This window comes from Panthera onca, chromosome B4 (assembly GCF_046562875.1).
Source record: "Panthera onca isolate mPanOnc1 chromosome B4, mPanOnc1 haplotype 2, whole genome shotgun sequence".
NCBI lineage: Eukaryota > Metazoa > Chordata > Mammalia > Carnivora > Felidae > Panthera > Panthera onca.
In genome coordinates this window covers 137,190,800-137,212,955 of record NC_138345.1, presented here as the reverse complement: position 1 = coordinate 137,212,955, position 22,156 = coordinate 137,190,800, and the positions used below count along the sequence as shown (strand labels likewise).

The window sequence follows — 22,156 nt, the reverse complement described above, 5'->3', positions numbered from 1 at the left end:
AAAGGAAAGGATAAAATGCAAAGGTATAGAAATAAAGATGTTTTGCATGGCAACAGTACCGTGAAGAAAATCAAGACAAATGACAATCCGGGGGAGAACATATGTACACATATATGTTTAGAAATCGTAAAGAGTGGTTGCCTCTGAGAAGACTGGCAAGGTGGGAAAGAGATATTTTACTTTTTGTGTATTCTTGCACCTTTTTAATTTTGTACCACATCCATGTATTATCTATTCAAATGTGATTGTTTTGACAATAGGACTATAAATTCTAAATTTAAGGATACAATAGTGACAATGACAAGGTTGTACCGTAAGTCAAAGGACAGTCCCTTTGCCCAAGGGGTGTAATCATTTTATGTTTAAAAGTAGTCAAAGTCCTGTAGAAACAGGAAGCACAAAGCATTTATGATTGCAGATTATTTAAGGTCTAGACTTATACTCATCTAGATGATTGGTTTATTTTGTATTAGGTACTTCTCTTTTTTTCAGTTTTATTGAGATAAAATTGACACGCATCACTGTGTCAAGTTTAAGGTGTATAGCATAATGGTCGGAGTTACATGCATTGTAAAATTGTTATCGCAATAAGTTTAGGTAACATCCATCATCTCACATAGACAAAAAATCAAATATAATTTTTATTTTTACTTACTTGTGAAAGTCTTTTATTTCCTGTGTAGTTAACGTGCAGTGTTATAGTAGTTTCAGGTATACAATATAGTGATTCAGCAGCTCTCTGTGTTACACCATATGTTCATCAAGATGAGGGTACTTACCCTTAGTCCTCTTTACCTATTCCACATATCTCCCACCCACCTCCCCTATGGTAACCATGTACTTGTTCTCTAGTTAAGAGTCTGTTTTTTGCTTTGCCTCTTTTCTTTTCCTTTGTTCATTTGTTTTGTATTTGTCTTTCTCTGACTGACTTATTTTGCTTAGCATAATACTCTGTAAGGAGCTCCATTCAGCTCATTGCAAATGGCAAGATTTCATTCTTTTTTATGACTAATATTCCATTGTATATACAACTGCATCTTCTCTATCCATTCCTCTGTTGATGGACCCTTGGGCTGCTTTCAAAGTTTAGCTATTATAAATCTGCTATAAACATACGGATGCATTTATTCTTTTGAATTAGTGTTTTCATATTCTTAGGGTAAATACCCAGTAGTGTGATTACTGGACTGTAGGGTAGTTCTATTTTTAACTTTTTGATGAACCTCTGTTGTGTTTTCCACAGTGGCTGTACCAGTTTGCATTCCCACTAACAGTGCATGAAGGTTCCTTTTTCTACACACCCTCACCAGCACCTGTTTTTTCTTGCATTTTTTTTTTTAATTTTAGCCATTGTGATAGGTGTGAGGTGATAACTCGCTGTGATTTGTATTTCCCTGATGATGAGTGATGTGGAGCATCTTTTCAAGTGTCTGTTGGCCATCTATATGTCTCCTTTGGGGAAATGTCTGTTCACGTGTTCATTTTTAAATGGATTATTTGTTTTTTGGGTGTTTTGTTTCTTGGGTGAGTGGTATAAGTTCTTTATATATTTTAGATACTACCCTTTGTCAAATATGTCATTTGCAAGTATCTTATTCTGCAGGTTGCCTTTTAGTTTTGTTGGTTGTTTCCTTTGCTGTGCAGAAGCTTTTTATTTTGATGTAGTCCCAATAGTTTATTTTTGCTTTTATTTTTCTTGCCTCAGGAGACATATCTAGAAAAAAGTTGTTCTGGCCAATGTCAGAGACATTATTGCCTGTCCTCTATTCTAGGATTTTTATGGTTTCTGGTCTCATATCTAGGTCTTTAATCCATTTTGAGGTTAGTTTTGTGTATGGTGAAAGAAAGTGGCCCAGTTTCATTCTTTTGCATGGAGCCGTCCCGTTCTCCCAGCGCCATTTGTTGAAGAGACTGTCCTTTTCCCATTGTATAGCCTTGCCTCCTTTGTCAAAGATTAGTTGACCATATCGTGGGTTTTTTCTGGGTTTTCTGTTCCATTCCTTTGATCTGTGTGTCTATTTTTGTGCTTGTACCATACTGTTTCGATGACTACTTTGTAGTATAATTTGAAATATGGAGTTGTGATATCTGCAGTTTTATGTTTTTAAGATTGCTTTGGCTATTCAGGGTCTTTTGTGGTTCCAGACAAATTTTAGGATTGTTTGCTCTAGTTCTGTGAAAAATGTTATTGGTATTTTGGTAGCAATTACATTAAATATGTAGATTGCTTAGGGTAGTACAGACGTTTTAACAATATTTGTTCTTCCAGTCCATGAACATGGGATGTCTTTCCATTTCTTTGTATTGTCTTCAATGTTTTATAGTTTTCAGAGTATAGGTCTTTCACCCCTTTGGTTAATTCCTAGTTTATTCCTAGGCATTTTGTTATTTTTGATGCAATTGTAAATGGGATTGTTTTTAATTTCTCTTTCTGATGCTTCATTAAATAATGTGTATAGAAATGCAGTGGATTTCTGTATATTGGTTTTGTGTCCTGCAACCTTACTGAATTTATTTATCAGTTCTAGTAGTTGTTTGGTGGAGTCTTCAGGGTTTTCTATATATGCTAGCATGTCATCTGCAAATAATGAAAGTATTATTTCTTCAGTACCAATTTGGGTGTGTTTTATTTCTTTAAAAATGTTTTTAAATGTTTATTTATTTTTGAGAGAGAAAGAGTGCACAAGCAGGGGAGGGACAGAGAGGGAGACACAGAATCCAGAGCAGGCTCCAGGCTCTGAGCTGTCAGCAATGGAGCCTGATGAGGGACTCCAGCCCACGAACTGTAAGATCATGACCTGAGCCCAAGTCAGATGCTCAACTGATTGATCCACCCAGGTGCCCCACTTTTTTTTTTTTTAATTTTTTAATTTAATTTTTTTTAATTTTTTTTTTTTAATTTTTTTTAATTTTTTTTTTTTATTTTAATAAAATAAATGTTTATTTATTTTGAGAGAGAGCATGCACATGCATGTGAGAAGTGGGGGAGGGGCACAGAGAAGGGGGGGGAGAGAGAGAGAGAGAGAGAGAGAGAGAGAGAGAGAATGAATATCCCAGGCAGGCCCTGTGCTGTCAGCGCAGAGCCTGATGCAGGGCTTGATCCCACGAACCATGAGCTGATCATGACTTGAACGAATATCAAGAGTTGGACACTTAACCAGGTGCCTGGATGTCTTTTATGCCTTTTTCTTGTCTGGTTGCTGTAGCTAGGACTTCCAATATTATGTTGAATAAAAGTGGTGAGAATGGACATCTTGTCTTGTTCCTGACCTTAGGGGAAAAGCTCTCAGTTTATTCCCATTGAGTATAATGTTAGTTGTGGGTTTTTCATATAATCAAATATAATTTTTAAATACAAAAGTAATATGTACCTCTTAGCAAACATAGAAAAGACTTTTAAAAAATATCAGTCATTATCCCATTGTCTAGAAATAAAAAACTATCAATATTTTGGCCCATTCCTTTAATTTTATTCTCTATAATTCATAGTCCATTCATTTATTCAACACCTATTTAATGTAAGCCTCCCATGAGCTAGGCACTCTTCTAGGCACTGACACTGCAACAGTGGACAAAGCAGGTCAAGCCCCTGCCTATTCTGTGTCCTTTGCGTTTCCATGTACATTTTAGGATCAGCTTTTCAGTTGCTCGTAAAAGTCTGCTGGGATTTTGATTGGGACTGTATAAATCTATAAATCACTTTGGGAAGAATTGACATGTTTTAATGCTAATGCATGAATAGTAACCTTCTTCACTTATGTACATTTTCCTTAACTTCTCTCATTAATGTTCTTTAGTGTTCAGTGTACAAATTTTATTCATATTTTGTTCAATTTTAAGTACCTTATATTTTTATGCTATTATAAATAGAACTGTTTTTGATTATCAATTTCAAATAGATTGTTGGTAGTATATTGAAATAAGATTGGTTTTTATAAATTGACCTTGTATACTACAACTTTGCTAAACTTCTTAGTTCTAGGAGCTCTTTTTATAGATTCCTTGGGATTATTTATATAAACGATCATATTTCAGTAAAAATAATTTTATTTCTTCTTTTCCAATTAGTGTGCCTTTTGTTTCTTTCTCTTGTCTTACTGCACTAGCTAGAACCTCCAGTACGATGTCGAGTAAGTAAAAGTGGTGAGAGCAGACATCCTGCCTTATTCCCAGTCTTAGCGGCAGAGCATTCAGTCTTTCACAGTTAGGTATGGTTTTAATTTTAAGGTGCCCTTTAGCAGATTGAGATAGTTCCTTTCTGTTTATAGTTTGCTTAAATGTTTCATCATGAATGGATACTTTTTCTGTCGTCTTTTGAGATGATTACATGGTTGGGGTTTTTTGTTGTTTATTAACGTAGTAAATTATACTGATTGATTTTAGAATGTTAAACCAACTTGATATACCTAGGATAAACCCGACTCAGTCGTACTGTATTGTATCCTTTTCAAATATTTTTGGATCTGATTTGCTAAAATTTTGTTAAGAATTTTTGCATCTACATTCATGAGTGTATTGGTATACATATTTTTTTCTTGGAATATCTTTGTCATGTTTTTGTATCAGGGCAATGCCTAATGCCAAACCCATAAAATGAATCAAGAATTGTTCTCTCCGCTTGTTTTTTCTGGAAGGGTTTTTGTAGAATTAGATTACTTCTCTCCTAAAAGTTTGGTGAAATTTGCCAGTGAAGCCACTGAGGCCACCTACCTTTCTTCGTGGGAAGGTTTTTAGTTACAAATTCAGTTTTCCTAATAGATGTAGGGCTAGTCAGGGTATTTTTTTCCTTGAATGGGTCCTAGTAGTTTATTTCTTTCAAGGAATTTATGTGTTTCACCCAGGTTGTCAAATTTATTAACGTAAAGTTAATAATAATCGCTTTTTATCCTTTTTAATGCCTGTAGGATCTGAACTGATACCATCTCTTTTATTTCTGATATTGGTGATTTATCGTCTTTCTTTTCTTCTTGATTCCTAGCTAGAGGTGTTTTAGTTTTATTGATCCTTTCTAAGAGCAGCTCTTGGCTTCGTTGGTTTTCTCTGTGGTTTGTCTATGTTGTTGATTTCTGTTCTCACCTTTATTGTTTTCTTCCTTCTACTTATTTTGGTACATAAGCATTATTTTCTAATATGAGTATTTTGAATTGTATCTTTCCTTGCAACTATTGCTTATACTGCATCCCACTACTTCTGGTATGTTGTGTTTTCAGTCTCATCCCATTCAAAATATTTTCTAACGTCCCATGTGATTTCTTTCAAAGACCCTTCTGGGGTTCAGAAGTGTGTTGTTTAATGGACACCTGCTGGGGGGTGGGTGGAGTATTCTTTCGGTGGCAGCTAAATCTAGTCACTCAAATCCTCTCTGTAACTTAGTGGTCCTCTGCCTGGTTGTTCAGCAAACACTGAGAGGGGTGTTGAAATTTCCAAGCGTACTTTTGGATCTGTCCATTTCTTCTTCTGGTGGTGTGAGTTTACTTTATTTTAATTTAAATTTTTTTAATGTTTTATTTATTTTTGAGACAGAGACAGAGCGTGAGCAGGGGAGGGGCAGAGAGTGAGCGAGACACAGAATCCAAAGCAGGCTCCAGGTTCTGAGCTGTCAGCACAAAGCCCAATGCAGGGCTCGAACTCACAAACCATGAGATCATGACCTGAGCCAAAGTCAGACGCTTAACCGACTGGGCCACCCAGGCGCCCCAACTTTATGTATTTTAAAGGCTTGTGATTAGGTCTATACATATTTGGGATCATTAGGTCTTGTTGCTGAATTAATCCCTTTATCCTTGTAAAATGCCCCCCTCTTTATCCCTGTCATATTCTTTTTTTCTGAAGTCTGCTTGAACTTCAGTAGATTATCTTTCTAAAGAATTATGTCTACTACTGCTTATTGGATTTCTCATAAAAATCCAACTGGAATTCTGATTGAGATTCTGGGTCTGATTATATATTTATTTGGGGAGAACATCTTCAAAATATCAAGTCCTCTCATCTAAGAACATAGTATGACTCTTCATTTATTCTAATCATCTATATTCTTTATTAGAATTTTAAAGTTTTCTTTTCCATTGAGATCTTGTGTTATCATAAGTTACTTCTTAGATATTTTAGAGGGTTTTTTTTCTCTTATGAATAGTATTTCTTTTTATGCTGTATTTCTAGTTGGTTTCTACCGGTGTAGAAACACGGTATCGACGTTTAGATCGATGTAACATATGATAAGTTTGCCAAACTCTCTCGTTACCTCCAGTAGCTTATCTATTACGTAGCTGGGATGCCTCTGACATCCGACTGAAAACGTGGAGTAGGCAGTTGAATGTACAGGCTAGGAGTTCATGGGAGAGGTGCAGGCAGAGGTATAAAGTCTGGGTCTGTATGCAGATGGCACTTAAAGCCATGTGCCTGGGTGAGGTCACCAGAAACTATTAAAGGAGCAGCCAGTGAGGGGAGAGGAAAGCTGGAGTAGCGTGGTGTCCAGAGCCAGTGAAGAAGTGTCTCCCTCATATGTGGTCTGCATACGAGTCTGCAGCAGAAATAGGTCCTTCGGGGGTTTGTTGTCCACCACCACCACAGGCGCTGTTGTCAGCGGCTACGAGCAGAGCCTCCGAGGGTGTCACGCCTGGCTCCACCATGTCCTGACTGGGTGGCCTTGGGCAGGAAACTTGGCTCTGCCTTGGTCTGCTCGTCCTCATCATAAACGGGGATAGGACTACCACCCACCTCAGAGAGTCCTAGGACTTAAGTGAGTTAAATCACGGAAAGGTGTTTGTAACAGCGGCTGGCATGCAGTCCCCTCTCCTGGAATAGCACTCGGTTTTTATCATTCCTGTTCTTGTGGTCTGTGTATCAGCAGGATCTAGCACAATCTCCGATAACGGTGCTGTAAAATGTTTCTGGACTGAATGTTGCCGTTGGGGTATGTGAGGGAGACAGGATGGGAAGAATGAGCTGCAGTGGGTCTTGGAATTCTTTACGAGGAGTCTGTGAAGCTGGCAAAGTAGGAAGCGCTTCAGGAAGGAACATGTTCTTTAGTCCCCAAGTTTGGAGTTTGTGGACGACTAGCCACTTGCAAAGACTGACTAAATAGACAAGAATAAGCACATAAATTGTAACTTAAAGACGAAGGGAGGGAGGGAGCTGATAAAAGATTGAAGAAACATGTATCGTATGCAAAGTATGAATTCTGATTCAAACAAACCAGTTGTTGTTGTTTTTTTTTGTTTGTTTGTTTGTTTTTTTTCAACGTTTTTTTATTTTATTTTTGGGACAGAGAGAGACAGAGCATGAACGGGGGAGGGGCAGAGAGAGAGGGAGACACAGAATCGGAAACAGGCTCCAGGCTCCGAGCCATCAGCCCAGAGCCTGACGCGGGGCTCGAACTCACGGACCGCGAGATCGTGACCTGGCTGAAGTCGGACGCTTAACCGACTGCGCCATCCAGGCGCCCCAGTTGTTGTTGTTTTTAATGAGACTCAGGAAATCTGGCAGTGATCACAATTCAATATTAAGGAATTGTCCTCAGTTCTATCTATAGTAGTTTGTGGTCACTTCACTTTCAGAGACACATACTAAAATGTTGACAAATGAAATTATATGATGTCTAAAATGTGCTTCAAATAACCCAGTGCTGGAGAGCAGTGCCCAGTAGAGTTCTAGAAGAAACAGGATTCATTACAGTATTCCTTCTACTTTTGTAGCTTTTAAAAAATTTTCCACGATAACAATTAAAAATAAAGAACTAAAGGCTCTTTACCACTTGTAACACTTGACTCTGTTATACTAGATTAGAATTTGAGAAACAGAAAACTCTGCTTAATATTCAACTCGAATATAGTCGCAATCAGCTGAAGAAGAAGCTGAATAAGATCCGTACATTAGAAGAAACCATCGAAAAAGGCAGAGAAGACATCGATAACCTAAAGAAGGTAACTATAGGCGGCTGAAGTGCGCTGCCATTGAAATGATTTCTTTCATTGCGTAAACACTGTTGGACTCCCGAAGTGTTCTCATAGCGATGGGAAGGGTGGGGGCAGGTTTGAGAAATACTGGAAGTAAAATCAGCAGGTTCACAAATTACTAGGTGTTGAAGTGGGAGAGGCGTGTGCGGGGTAGGTGCCGCTGAGGACTCCTGAGTTCTAATTTGGGCGATTCGTGGATAGAGGGGCAAGTTAAAGAGAGGAAAGTCTGGACCCACGGAGCTTGAGTCGCTTGTGTGAGATCTACATAGCAAACTCTAGCAGGTGGAGGGCACGTGGAGAACAGGAGAAGCCCAGGCTGGTTAATGGGAGTAGATTGAAGCCATATGTGCATGGTTGAGACCTCACCCCCAGCCACCCCCCCAACCCCGCCCCGCCGCCCAGACAGAGCAGTAGATGCTGAGGAACAGTGAAGCGAGGGGGGAGCTCGGGAAGGAGGAAGTGAGGACAGTTGCCAAAAAGGTAAAGTCTGGGAGATGTCTGCTTAATTGCCAATTAAGAGGTCATTTTTGCAAAAACATTTTCGTTGGACAACGTCCAATGGAACAGAGTCAGAGGGTAGCAAGCTGAGGAATGAATCCAAAGTGAGGGACAAAGGCAGGTGGTAATTACCAGTCTCCAAGAAGTGTAGAACAAGAGTGGGTCACATTCGGGAATAGAAGTTCAAGCAGCACACACAATCACTGCTTTGCTTTATTGACGATGAGCTGATCTGTTGACCTTATTAACGTAAAACATAATTAAGTCTACAATGCAAATCATCTTCGTTCAGGCTGAAGAAACTTGTCTGCAAATTGTGGATGAACTCATGGCGAAGCGGCAGCAACTTAAGGACGTATTTGTCACTCAGAATGCCAACACGGAGAAGGTCCAAGCTCAGCTTGAAGAAGAACGGAAGAAAGTTCTGGCTATTGATAGGTAATGGAGAAGTTTGTCAGCTTAAAGGACCATAACCAGAGTTTTAAAGACATTTACTACCAATTTAAAATCTGTTAGAGGCAGTTTGTTATTTGAATATGTGTCCCACATCACACCTTTCAGACATTCTCATTTAGGGGAAAACCAAAAGAGGCGGTCAGTTGTTGAGAATGCATAGTTCTTTTTGGCAGATGCAGACGTGGCCCTGAACAGAGTCCCTTACCCGGAGTCCCTCTGACACTGGTGTACAGGGTCTTCCTACAGTCCGCCTGGGTGAGGACGCAGGGCGGGCTGGTGGGGGGGGATCTGGAGCCAGGCCGTGTGGTTGGTACCCCGGTTCTGCTGCTTACACGCTGTGCCTGCCTTTCCTCAGAAGGAAATACTAACGTGGGGATCTCATAGTGCCTGCCTCCCAGGACGGTTGTCGGGATTCAGTGAGGGGTTGTTCCTAGGACACTTAGAACCTGGCACGTGATGAGCATGTGTGTTTGTCGTGATGGTGACAAGGACACTTGGAGTCAGGTGGCCTGTTGCACCCCAGCGACCTCTGCTTTTCAACCGTAAGTGGTCAGATGAAACGTGTGCTCTCTTTTTGCTCCACTCTTGGCACTTCGTAGTCTTCCTCACTGTTCAAAGCCCTTCAGCATTTCGAGATAGAGCAGAAAGTTCTTTGTCTAAGGTTTCTGAGTGGAGTTAAAGTTCATCTACTCTTGAATTGTTTTCATGGTTGTATTTAGTTTAAACAGAACCGCATCTCTGTTTATCATCATATTCTTGAAAACCACATAATTCTTCATTTATTTTATTTTTTGGTCCTGTTTCTGGGACCTCTTAAAAATACCACGTTGTTTTACTTGGTAAAACCCCCAAACCCTCATTTAAGATAGAAGGCATTACGTTAATAGGGGCTGTAGGAAATAGGTATGTCATGACTTACCTGGTAAGACATTTCTCTTGTTAAAAGATTGTTTGTCTTGGTTTGAGGCTCTAAAGTGTAGAGCTTATATTGAGGGAGAAATGCAGCTTGAAAAATTAAATAGATTTTAAAGCCAAACTAGCCTGATGAAAGTAATTATGTTTATTATTTGAAAATGCTCCATTGGATAAATTAATTACATTCATGGCCTTTCTCAAGAGCGTTAAAGTTTACATAACAGCATCAGTGCGATAACTCTAGAACTTACAGCACTCCTAGGAAAAAATCTTTTCCATGCAGTTTTATTTGTAACACATTCGTTTCTCTTCTCTGGTACAGCTCGAATGGGTAAAATATAATCACTTTTCATATCTGTGTATTTACAGGGAAGTGGCAAAATGGCAAAAAGAAGTTGTCATCATTCAGACTTCTTTGGAACAGAAACGGCTAGAGAAGCACAATATGCTGCTTGACTGCAAAGTTCAAGACCTTGAAATAATTCTTTTGTTGGGATCGCTGGACGACATCGTTGAAGTGGAGGTATTCTACCACGTGACTTCAAAATGCACGCAGCTGTGGGGAACTTGTGTAACGCCCGGTGGCTGCTTAGCCAAGTCCCAGCGCTGCAGACGGTTCCCCTGGCCCCACCCAGAGCCCCGTTAGGAGTGGAGGAGACATCTCCTGGGAGGCGAAAGGGGCAAAAGGGTCATCGTTACAGAGGACTGGGCGTCTTGTGCCGTCTCTTCCGTCTCTTGCCCATCCACGTCCTTTGAGCCCCCGCGGGATGGGCCAGTTTCTTTCCCACACATTAGATACCCGAGAGCCGCTGGAGTTAGCCACCTCTGGGGGTGGTGTTAGCAAGGCTGTGCTGTGGCTTCAGACAGAGTATCTTCCGGTTAGCTCGCCACCGGATGCAACAGAAACGGCTGGTCCTGCCTTTCAGGTCATTCCTCTCTGAGCCCTTTCTTCCCTGGGGTCTCCCCCCTACCTCCCTCCTCCCCGCCCTGCTCTGCCCGGCAGTCAGACATCTACTCTGTTCCGTCCACCCTCCACTCCAGAAGTCCTTCGTCCTTGCTAACGTGACTACTTCTCACGACCTTATACTCCAAGTCTTTGTCTTTTTTCTCTATTTTAGCAGAGATCGCATTCCAGACAGGAGGTAAGGAAAGGAGAGAGCCCTTTCCAGGCCACAAATGACATAAACCCAGTTCAGAGGCTTTAAAGGGGGTAAAGGGACAGGACTGGAATGGAGGCGATCTCATGCCAGACTCAGTCCAGGAATTTGAACACCATCAAGAACTCTTTCTGGCTCAGTATATATTGGCTTTATTCTCCCAAATGGGCCTTCCCCACAAGGCTACAGCTGTAACCACTAGTTCTGACCAGAGGGGAAAGAGAACTCTCCCCTACTCTCTGCTGGGAAAATCCTGGGGAAGAACTCTGGCTCGTTCTGGGTCACAGGTCCACTTGTGTAGATGCAGAGAGAGAAGGGAGGGGGTCTGTTAACAGCAGAAGTACATGGGAGCAGAAAAACAATAGTCATTATACTCTAGAAAGAAAAATAGTATTTTTTTTTTATTTATTTTTTAGAGCAAGCGCTCCAGCAGGGGAGAGGGGCAGAGAGAGAGAGAGAGAGAGAGACAATCTTAAGCAGCAGCCTGACATGAGGCTCAATCTCACGACCCTGGAATCATAACCTGAGCCAAAATCAAAAGTCCGATGCTCAACTGACTGAGCCACCCAGGAGCCCCTGCATTCACTTTTTAAAGCATGATGCTTCTTAAGAATAAAGTGTTGAGGAGAGTGAAAAGGTCCCGACCATATTGTCCGGGAAGAGAAGTCTTGGGGAATACGATCATTCTCCTCCAATAGAAGATGGCCTGTCCCAGAGGAAAGATCACATTGGTTCTTTCTGGTCCCAAGGTGGATACAGGGTTGGGGAGGAGAGGCCACAGAAACAGCTTTCCTCTCCTAGGGAACACTTGTACCACTACTTGAGTGGTGAGTTCCCTGACTGGAATTTGGTAAGCACATCTGGTAGGGGCCACGTAATGGGGATACGATATAAGATCTTCTATAAAGGCTGAAATAGACAAAGCACTAGGTAGAAATTGTCTCTCTCCAGAGGGCTGAACAAGGAACACCAGGCAGAAATCATTTCAACAGTTGTCATAGGAGTAACTGTCCTATCACTGTTTTGAGGCTGAACCTGAGATTTCCCTTCCACTGGAGGTGCGGAGACAGGGTGTGTTCCCTAGGTCTCCGGGATTCTCCTGGAAGACTCTTCTATGGTGGGAGAGACTGTGCCGGATGGGGGTCTTGCTGCCGGGTCGTCACAGCCTTGCAGGCCACGTGAGGATTTTAGCGTTTCACCCGAGTGAGGTGGCGATCAGCTGAAGGGCTCGGGACAGGTGGAGGAGTAGAGCTCCCCATTTCTCATAACAAAGGAGGGGCTTCATCTGTTTTTCAGTTGGGCACTGAAGCAGAAAGTACCCAGGCAACGAGTGACATCTATGAAAAAGAAGCAGCCATTGAGGTAGACTACAGCTCCCTGGGAGAGGATTTGAAGGTAAACGGAGGCTTTCCATTAGGGCTAGTTCATGGTGACAGTGAATATTTACAGGTAATACAGAAGAGTGTTTTGACCGTAGGTTCAGGGGAAAAAGTAGATTGGCTAATGGTGTTTGAAGAAATGGTCTAAATAGACAACTTCTTAAAAATGTTTCTGTCAGCCTTTCTCACTGTGTGTTCACAGAACATGAGTATCTTGGAAATGCTTCCCAAATGAAGTCTTCTGTGGGCAGCCAGTTTTTTGAAAGGCTGTCTCCTTGGAGATTTACAGTGAGCGTTAGTCTCTGAGAAGTCCCGCAGCAGACACAAGTGGCCACCGTACTCCAGCAGCCTGGGGTGGCCTGTCATCGTCCCGCTGTGGCCCCCACAGTAGGGGACAGACACATCCGTCACGGCTGCAGAGCACAGACCTGGGGTCCGGTTTCAGGATCTCTAATCCGGCATCTCTGGCCCTGCTGCTCCGTCGTCCCTGTGAGCCGCGCTCCGATACCGCATTTGCGTTTTGCCTCCATCCCGAGGCCGCGTCTCTCGTGGAGGGCACAGCGACTAGCCGGTCCTAGCGTTCCAGCCACGCAGCCCCGCAGCCTTCAGGCAAGAGACAGGCCGCCTTCGTAGTGGTGTGTCAAGGGTAAAGAAGGGCTTTTCTGACAGAGCCCCAGGAGCTGTGCTGGCATCACAGTGGCCAGAACTGGTGACCAGTCACCGTCGGGGGGACGGGGTTGGCGAGCCTCAGATCAAGCAGGGACCCCCGCCCCCTGCTACAAGGGACCCGTGAGGGAGGAAAGCTCAAGCATGGGCTCTGTGAGACAGGGGTGGAGACTAGATGCCAGGTAGCAAGGTCCACCTTTCAATTTCACATGTTCTTACAGGTGCTGTGAGATTTGCTGGGCTCGTGGATCGCAGTTCTATTTTTAGGCAGTCACAAAACAGCTTTTGTCTTCTCTGTAGTCTATTTAGTGCTTTCATGTTTAGAAAATCCTCACCCACCTTATTACTGAGTAAATATTTATAAATATTGTTCGTGTTTTGTTTTCATTACCTATTTAATTCATCTGAAGTTTATTTTGGTAGGTGGCATATAAGGTAAGTGTCTGTTTTTAAGAAGTTACGTAAATTAGCCAGTGTACCCAACATTTTTCAAATAATTCTCTTCTCAATGCCTTAAAACCGTCACATTCCTCATGTTAATGAACCACCCTGGGAGGGCAAGAACGCTTTCCTGGAAGGTCACGCCTACACCCCTTCCTCCTTTCCCTCCTCGCTTAAGGTCCCTTCATCCTGGTGGTTTCAGCTGAAGTGTCTCCCCCTCCAGACTGGTTGGGTGCCTCCTCCCTGCCCCGCAGCACCTCCGCTTGCCGTTAGAGGGTCTCCACACTGTTGTCAATGCCAGCCTGGGTGTCCGACTTCCCAGTGAGCTCTTTAAGAGCAAGGACAGAACAGTTTCATCACTGAATCCTCGGGGTCTAATCCATAAGTAAACGATCAGTATTTTTTAACGAATGAGAAAATGCGATCTATGAGTTGCTGCTTTTTGCCCACATGAGGAAGTGTGGAGGTGAAGCATGTTCCGGGAGAGCAGTATCTAGAACACTGGAGCCACGGCACGGCACAGCTGGCTAAGGGAGCTGCGGACAGCGCGGCCCGACTGTGTTTTAGACTCCGAGGCGCCAAGGGAGGGAAGGGGTGGCTGCGGAGAAAGGGAGGCAGGGACCTGGTCCTGAAGGGCCCTGTGCCTAATTCCTCGGCAGCTAGGGTCTGAAAGGCAAGCGGTCACCGCTGTTCTCTGTCAATAGGCGCTACAAACGGATAAAGAAGTGGAGGCCCGCCTCAGACTCCTGCTGCAGCAGGTGGCGTCCCAGGAGGAGGTCCTGTTGAAGACGGCGGCCCCAAACCTGAGAGCCCTGGAGAACCTGAAGACCGTCAGGGACAAGTTCCAGGAGTCCACAGACGGTGAGGCTGGGCGGTACTTGCCAGCAAGGCCGCACTCCTGGGGGTCGTGGGTTCTCTTTATTTTTAACTTAGATCTTTCTCTGTCATCCCATATTAATGTGTACTTTTAGTACTGAGTCACTAGTTGCTGCCTTGGTAAGAAGTGCTCTGCTTTAATTTAAAAAAAAAAGTATACTGGTTATTTTAGAACATAATTTTTTATACCAGTGTGATGGCCGTCTTAGATTCTCTTTCACAGAATTTGTCGCTCTTATTTAAAAATTAGAAAAAGGGCCCATCAATTTTAAGAGCCATGTTCTTAGAATCAATAACAATTGGGGTATTTTAAAGGTAGATTTTACTCCAGACAACCAAATTCAAAATCCAGTTTTTAAGATACTCTATACTTTAAAGTTGCAATAAGAGGGGCGCCTGGGTGGCTCAGTCGGTTGAGCGTCCGACTTCAGCTCAGGTCATGATCTCACCGTCCGTGAGTTCGAGCCCCGCATCGGGCTCTGGGCTGACAGCTCGGAGCCCGGAGCCTGTTTCAGATTCTGTGTCTCTCCCTCTCTCTGACCCTCCCCTGCTCATGCTCTGTCTCTCTCTCTCTGTCTCAAAAATAAATAAACATTAAAAAAAAAATTAAAAAAAAAAAAAAGTTGCACCAAGAGAAGCCCTCCCCCCACTGGTCTTCAAAGTAAAGAACGTTGCTTCTCTGTCAGCTTTTGAGGCCAGCAGAAAGGAAGCCAGAGTGTGTAGGCAAGAGTTTGAACAGGTGAAAAAAAGGAGATACGACCTCTTCAGCCAGTGTTTTGAGCACGTCTCCGTCTCCATTGATCAAATCTACAAGAAGCTCTGCAGAAACGTCAGCGCCCAAGTAGGTATTTCCACCCCAAATGCCGCTGGAAACTGTGTTGGTGGTCGTTTTTTTCTGGTGGGAAATAAATATCCACCGCATTATCTGAGTGACCCACTTCCAGTCGATTCCAGAACATTGGTTGCCACAGTAACTGTGTTCTAGATCCCACTCACTGTCCCACTGGTCAGCCTGGACAAGGCAGAACCTCTCTGGTTCCATTTTTTCATCTGAAAAATGAGGGGGTTCAGTCATTTGTTTCCAGATTCTCTTCAGTTCTGAGTTCTGTTGCCTGGTGCTAATTTGGTTTCATGGCAGTCAGTGGTCTCTGTAGTACAGGTCACGTTCTGTAGAGGGTCTTGGGAATGTCTGACCTGGGGTCTGTGACAAGTTGGGCGGAGTACAAAGGAGAGGAAGGAACCAAAGGCAGGACTGTGTCGATAGTCCCTTTGCTATAACCTTTGCCCGTGACGCGGTCAGTACCCACAGCAGACCCCGTGGCACTGAACGTGGAATCAAGGGGTGCATGGGGGACTTCTACACCTGCTTTTACCTTTCTGCTGGTGTTCTTTTATGGCTGAAAGTTGATCCTGGATCAGACACTTAGGATTTTACCTGAAAATAATTTACTTATCTTCAGTAAAGTAAGACTAAAATATACCCATTAACTTCTTGAAGGCAGGATTCCTGCCTGTATCTACAGTACCTGGCCCGCAACGGCTATTCAATAAATGGTTGATGACGGGCCAACGGGTGAGCCGAACAAAGACTGTTTTTGTCAGACTGCGACATGTGCTGCTGACGTTTGAATGGCAGTCCTACGGGAAGGCCTACTCCTCTGTGTGTGTTAGAATGTTTTCCCTCTCCTACCACCCATGCAACCCTATTTCCTGTGACTGCATGAACAGCTATACACATTGTTTACAGGCATTGGTATTTTCCCATCAAAACGGAGGAAAACCTCACCAATAGAATATTTCACAACCTCTCTCAGTTTCCAAAGTCGAAATTTTACTAATTGCTTCTGTGATACTGCTAATAAATAACCTGTGTTTCAGGCATTTCTTAGCCCAGAAAACCCAGAAGAGCCTTACCTAGAGGGAATCAGCTATAACTGCGTGGCTCCAGGCAAACGGTTCATGCCAATGGACAATCTGTCGGGGGGAGAAAAGTGTGTGGCAGCTTTGGCCCTCCTGTTCGCGGTGCACAGGTAAGGCCACAGTGAAGTGTCTTTCAGTGTATGTGCTACAAAACTGTTTTCTTCAGCCAGACGATTCAGGTTGTTTTAGGCCTATAATAATTTAGACTGAAAATCTAACACATAATTCAGTCCTTGACAGATTTTCACTACATTTCTGCAACTACCAGAGGCTACTAATATTCCAAGTTTATAGAAAGGAAAGGAAAGGAAATCCTGGGATGGACGGATGCGACATCAGGATTGCCGACAAACAGAACAAAACATCCAACCCGTGTGTTGTTTTCCTAGTATACATTCAGAGAGCTGTGTTTAGGTAAAGAATGTTACACAGAGTATTTCTTCTGAAAAAACGTTTAACCTCCTCCTCTCCACTAATGGTGGTGGCAATCTGAGGAAAATGGAGAAGATGTCGGCTAAGATCAGGACGGCTAGTGTTCAACATTCCAGTCATTAGATGAAGGCCCAGGTGTGCATGGTGCTCCCTCTCTACTTTCACGACCAGAAGGATTAGCATCAGCTGATGTTCATAAGAGGAGGCCAGTACAGGAAAGGAAAAGAAAATACCACCATTCATGCAGGAGACTTTGGGGAAAGCAGGCAGCAGGAATCGAAACGTGAGCCTGTGTTGAGCAAATCGCAGCAGAATTAAGACTATTACTAGGGGTCCCTTACTAGTAATTACTGTCACCATCCATTTATTCGACAGATACTGATTAGAGATCTGCTGTGTGTCGGGTGGTGGTGCAGGCATCGGAGAGTCGGCAGGGAACAAAACAAAATCTTTGCCTCAAAGATACGTTATTTTTGTTGGGGAAGACAGAGGAGAAGGTATTTTAGTAAACTAACTGTCTGACAGAGAGACTATCAGGCGATGGCAGATGCTATAGAGAAGAAAATAAAGTAGGGAATTGGAGACAGTAAATAGCAGGGAGGGATTTGCAATATTAGAGTCACCCTGGAAGGCCTATTTGAGAAGGCAACATTTGAACAAAGTTTGAAGGAATGAAGGGAGCAAGTCATGTGGATGTAGCTAAGGGAAGATTGTTCTAGACGTGAGGAACAGCATGTGCAAAGGGCCCTGAGGCCAGAGACAGCCGGCATCCGTAGTGAACGGGCCGTATGCAACAGTGGTGGACACAGGGATAGGAACTGTGGGGAAGAGGGGCTGGCCCAGGGTGAGTGTCGGCTGAGCAGACAAGGTGTGGGGTGAGAGGGAGGCGGCAGGGGTGACACATACCAGCTCGAGTGAAAAGACCGTGGGAGGGAACAGGTCTGGAGGGGCAGCTGAGGAGCGGGATCAGGGATGAGCTTTAGCTGTTTATCAGACACCCGCCAGGAACCGCTGGGCAAGCTGCTGGGCACATGAGGCAGGCAGGGTGTGGGAGCCATCAGTATACGGATGGTGTTTAAATCCCAGAGATGAGATGAAACCACACGCGAGCCAATTAGCGTGGAAGGACCACGGACCGTACCCCAGGGCACCGCGGTGTGAAAACGTTCGAGCACCGCTCGGAGAGGAGCTGGCGGAAGAGACCTGGAAGGAGCGGTGGGGGGGGTGGGGGAGCAGACGGTCATCTGTGACATCGGGCCGCCAGGTGGGGGCAGCCCCCCATGCCACCCGCAAAGGTCACGGGGGACACCGACTGAGCACTGCCCGTTGGATTGGGCACCGTCGGGGTCACTGGTGACCTGGTGACTGAGGCAGAAGCATCCAAGGGGATGGATCTTGTTCAGTCTGAATACTGTTAATCTTCTCCAGGTCTCTCGAAAACCAAAGCTGTTCCTTGTAATTTCTTCCTAGTTTTCGGCCCGCTCCGTTCTTTGTCTTAGATGAAGTGGACGCAGCCCTGGACAACACTAACATTGGCAAAGTGAGTGTCTCCCTGCTTTTAATTTCCGGAAGAACACCTGTAGTCCAAGGATCACGTGCTGGTCAGAAGGCCGCCTGCCTTGGAACACCCAGTTGGTTGGAGAACGGCTGATTAAAAATCAAATCTAAGTTAAAGATCTAAACAGGAGAGGCTGTGGGGGAGCAGTTTTCATTCGAGGGGCGGGGGATCCTCAGTCAATTGCTGGGGAATCAAAACAGGGAGTCAAGTCAGGATCGCTGTGCTGAATCCACAGCACTGCTGGTGGGTGGCTTCTCCCCGGTTCTAGACGTCAGCGTAAAGCCACCTGAAAGAGACGGACTGTGAGGCCACAGCTCCCCACTGGGAGTCTGACGGGAGCACGGGGTCAGCCGTGGAAGCGCCCAAAGAGGAGGGGCGGTTCCGCCTGCAGACTCCCGGCGTCACGGTCCCGCTGCCAGAGCCGTCCATTCTGGAGATGGGCGAAGTGGACTCCTGGTTCCGCTTCCAGGCACGTTCATCTTCCAGAGAGGACCAGGCTCTTTGTAAACCGGCATCGTGGCGTATATACCTTAGTCTCGTGAGCTTGGCTGAGGAGTCCACCTCTGAGAGGGAGTCCTGGGTCCCTGACGCTGGGCTCCCTGGAGCCCGGCAGGAGATGCCAGAGTCGGGGGGGGGGTTTCGGGAGCTGCGGCTGAGGCCCTTCTGGCGGCCCACGTGGCCTCACTCGGCGCTGCCCGAGCTGTGTTCATCCAGCCCAGGTTTCTCATCCCTGCGTTCTGAACACATCCGCTCCGTAGTCAGAGGTTTAAAAACCAGATCCCCGATCCCTTTGAACTTTGTAGAGGACAGGAAAGAGCCACCTTCTGTGACCTGCCAGGCTTCAGGTTAACTGGGGAAGGGAAAGAAAATAGGAACAAAAGACAATCTGTTTGTCTCCTGAACGCCGGCCAGCGTGCATCGGCTGATTGGACTCGACGGCCTCATTTAGGAGACCTCTTCCCCCGAAGAGGTGAATTTTGGTGCTTTGTAGCCCATCTTCCGTATGTTGGGGTGGGAGGGGGGGGGTCTATTTTTGTGGGCTCTTTTCTCATTAGCTTTTAAGGTGTCCGTGGCTTCCAGCAAGATGGAGCTGTGTTACTGGCCTCTCCAGGGACAAGGTCTTACTTAAGACTGTTCTGTGGCATCCAGCCTGTGTATTAAAGACCTGTCACCCTTCAGTCTCCCCCAGGATCCACCCTGCCGACCGCTCTGCTGCCATGCTGAGCGCGGGCGGACGCGTGAGCGGCTCCCAAGTGACGGCCACCCCCTCTGGTGCCCGGGGTGCCCGCCGTGCACCTCGGGTAGCTCAGCAAACACAGTGTGTCCCACCCCCGTCCCGCTCACAGCCGCTCCACAGTGGCTACCACTGCCTCTGATGCTGAACCGAGTTCCTTCTGCCTGTGAATTCAACCCCTTCACCAGAAGCAGTTTCCCCTCCTGGTCCCTCACCTCCGCCTGTGACTCCTCACCCAGCACTGGGCCATAGTCCCACACAGTCGGGACCCGTACGCGCGGCCCAGAGCCATCCAGCCCCTCAGAGACGTGCGGGGGGGGGGGGGGGGGGGGGGGGTGGTGGCAAATATCCTGGGGGGCTGTGCCCAGTCCTTCTCCATCTCCCTCTGGGTTCTCAGCAGATTTCGTTCAACAAGACCCCTTTCTATCTTACTCCCATTCCTTGGATTTGAGGATGGTTCCTGAATATATATAATTGCCACTTTTCCTATCTTCTGGCTCTGAGTTATTAGCAAAATAGGAAGATGGAAATTTAAAGACCGGTCCTTCCTCAATGTCTGAGTGGTCGTTTTTACCTTGTTATGAAAACTGATTGCATGTTCACTTGATGATATCTTAAGTTAGAGCTTTGTTCTTTAAAATATTCTTAAAGTTTCGATGGCAGATTTAGTAAGATTTACAATTTTTTTCACCTTTTAATCTGAGCGGTTTCCATTTCTGCACTTATACTGGGTTTACTGAGTTACCAGCAAGGCAAGTAAGTGCTTTGTCCCCTACGATGGGCAGAGATGGGCACAGTCACCCTCCCGGGGCCCAGAAAGGAAGCCTTTCCTTGCTGGTGAAATGTGTGCTTTTTGTCCCCCTCCCCCCCCAGGTCTCAAGTTACATCAAAGAGCAGACTCAGGAGCAGTTTCAGATGATAATCATTTCCCTAAAAGAGGAGTTCTATTCCCAGGCCGATGCGCTGATAGGCATCTACCCGGAGGTAAAAGGCAGCCCCAGGAGTCTCCCTGTTGTGTCCTGAAGTGAAATTACAAGTACCAGGGGGGTCTGCACATGCTGTTTGATTTCTGCAGTTGATAAATATTAGGCTTAAGTGATTTTTTTTGAATCAAGTAAGATTTTTTAAAACGACTTATTTTTCTACGACAGTAGACAGAATTTTTAAGATGGACTTGAAGTGAAAAAGCAACAAAATTACAGAGCTGTAAGGTACACGCTAAACTGTTAATACTGTGTTTCATATTTCCGTAACGTCTGCATGTTTTAGACCAAACAAATGCACTGTGGGTAGCACTAAAGGGCCCATTTATCTTTCAGAAAGGACCAGAGGGGAAACAAAACAAATTCGCCAGACGTTCCAAGTTGTAACTTAGAATTCAAACACACCTACAGCTGTTCGAAACACTTACCTGAGCTAATGGAGTAGAGCAGCTAATTCGGATCATTCAGTCTGGGGACAGTAAGGCTTTACTTCCTGAGTTTTCATTTAAACGAAGATAAAAATTTCCCTTCCTGTGCCTACAAGATGCAAGGGAGCACCGGAAATTCTCACACCAGTGTAGGGGAACAAAAAATACCTTTTTCCTCTACGCACTTAGGTTCTCTGGCTGGGGCCCTGTAATCAGACTGGCAAAAGGCAGATTAACAGGAGGAAAACGGCTTAACACGCGCATCACGCATGTACACGTAGATGCCCTGGTGAAGAGTAACCCCGAGGGACGGGGGCCGGGGGGCAGGCGAGGGGAGCCGTGGTAAGCGCGGATCGCTTGGCGGGTCCTGTGGTGTGTGTGGAAGCGGGCGCCTTCTCCGCCCGTGAGAGCTGGTGAGAGCGGAGCGGGGCCTCCTGCGTCGAGCGCATTTCCTTTGTGAATACGGAACCCTGGAGCCCGGTCCTTGGAGCCGCTCCTGTGTCGGCTGGTCCGCGGTAGCCTTTAGCTCGGGGCAGTCCGCGCGCCGGGACCGCACGCGCTGGGACCTTGTACCAGGTAATATAAAACATAAAGTGGATGTAAACGGAGACCCGTGGTTATAAGGAGACTCCTTTTTAAGTGCAAATCCAGATTCGCTAGTGCCCTCCTTTTATGTTTAGTGACACGTTTCTCCCCCAAGTCGACAGGTGACTTGAGCGGTCTTTTCTCATTTCAGTTCGACGACGGCATGTTCAGTAGAGTTCTGACCCTGGATCTTTCTCAGTATCCAGACACTGAAGGCCAAGAAAGCAGCAAGAGAAACCAAGAGTCGCGTTAGGACCGCGAGTGCCCCCTGAGCACCTGGGGGTGTCCGTGACCTGGGTCACGGTCACGGCGGCCTAGCTGTTGCTCTTGAATGACAGACTGCTGGAGCAGTCGGGACAGCCTGGGCCGCTGTAGCTCGCGTCCATCATTCGGGCCCCCTTCCCGTGGGTAAGGTTTCCTGAGTTAGTGTTGAGCGAATTATTAAAAAAAAAAAGTGTAATTTTGTGTCATTCTGAAAGCCAGTCAGAATAATTTTGGATTCTGCATTATTTTCACTTAGGTCTTGCCTAGTACGTTTAAGTAATCTTTCAGGGAAACTCTTGGTTCTCAAATATTGTCAGTTATAGAACGTTGAACCTGGGTTTTATGGGAAGTTATTTCAGGGGAACTGATGTCAATACAGGAAATCTCAGTAAAGAATATTCTAACCGCA

The 22,156-nt window shown here is 45.1% G+C and overlaps 1 protein-coding gene across 6 annotated transcripts in view; it reads left to right on the top strand.

Moving 5' to 3' along the window:
• The window catches only part of SMC1B (structural maintenance of chromosomes 1B), an 82,890-nt gene extending 60,734 nt beyond the window's left edge, over window positions 1-22,156 (top strand). For all 6 annotated transcript variants that reach the window (XM_078449318.2, XM_078449319.2, XM_078449317.2 and 3 more), the window contains 10 exons: window positions 7,781-7,922; window positions 8,746-8,891; window positions 10,194-10,347; window positions 12,278-12,376; window positions 14,172-14,328; window positions 15,030-15,184; window positions 16,222-16,373; window positions 18,166-18,235; window positions 20,361-20,471; window positions 21,635-22,156. In XM_078449318.2, the coding sequence (XP_078305444.2) occupies window positions 7,781-7,922; window positions 8,746-8,891; window positions 10,194-10,347; window positions 12,278-12,376; window positions 14,172-14,328; window positions 15,030-15,184; window positions 16,222-16,373; window positions 18,166-18,235; window positions 20,361-20,471; window positions 21,635-21,736 (1,288 nt within the window). In that variant the 3' untranslated portion in view covers window positions 21,737-22,156. The remainder of the gene's footprint in view (window positions 1-7,780; window positions 7,923-8,745; window positions 8,892-10,193; window positions 10,348-12,277; window positions 12,377-14,171; window positions 14,329-15,029; window positions 15,185-16,221; window positions 16,374-18,165; window positions 18,236-20,360; window positions 20,472-21,634) is intronic.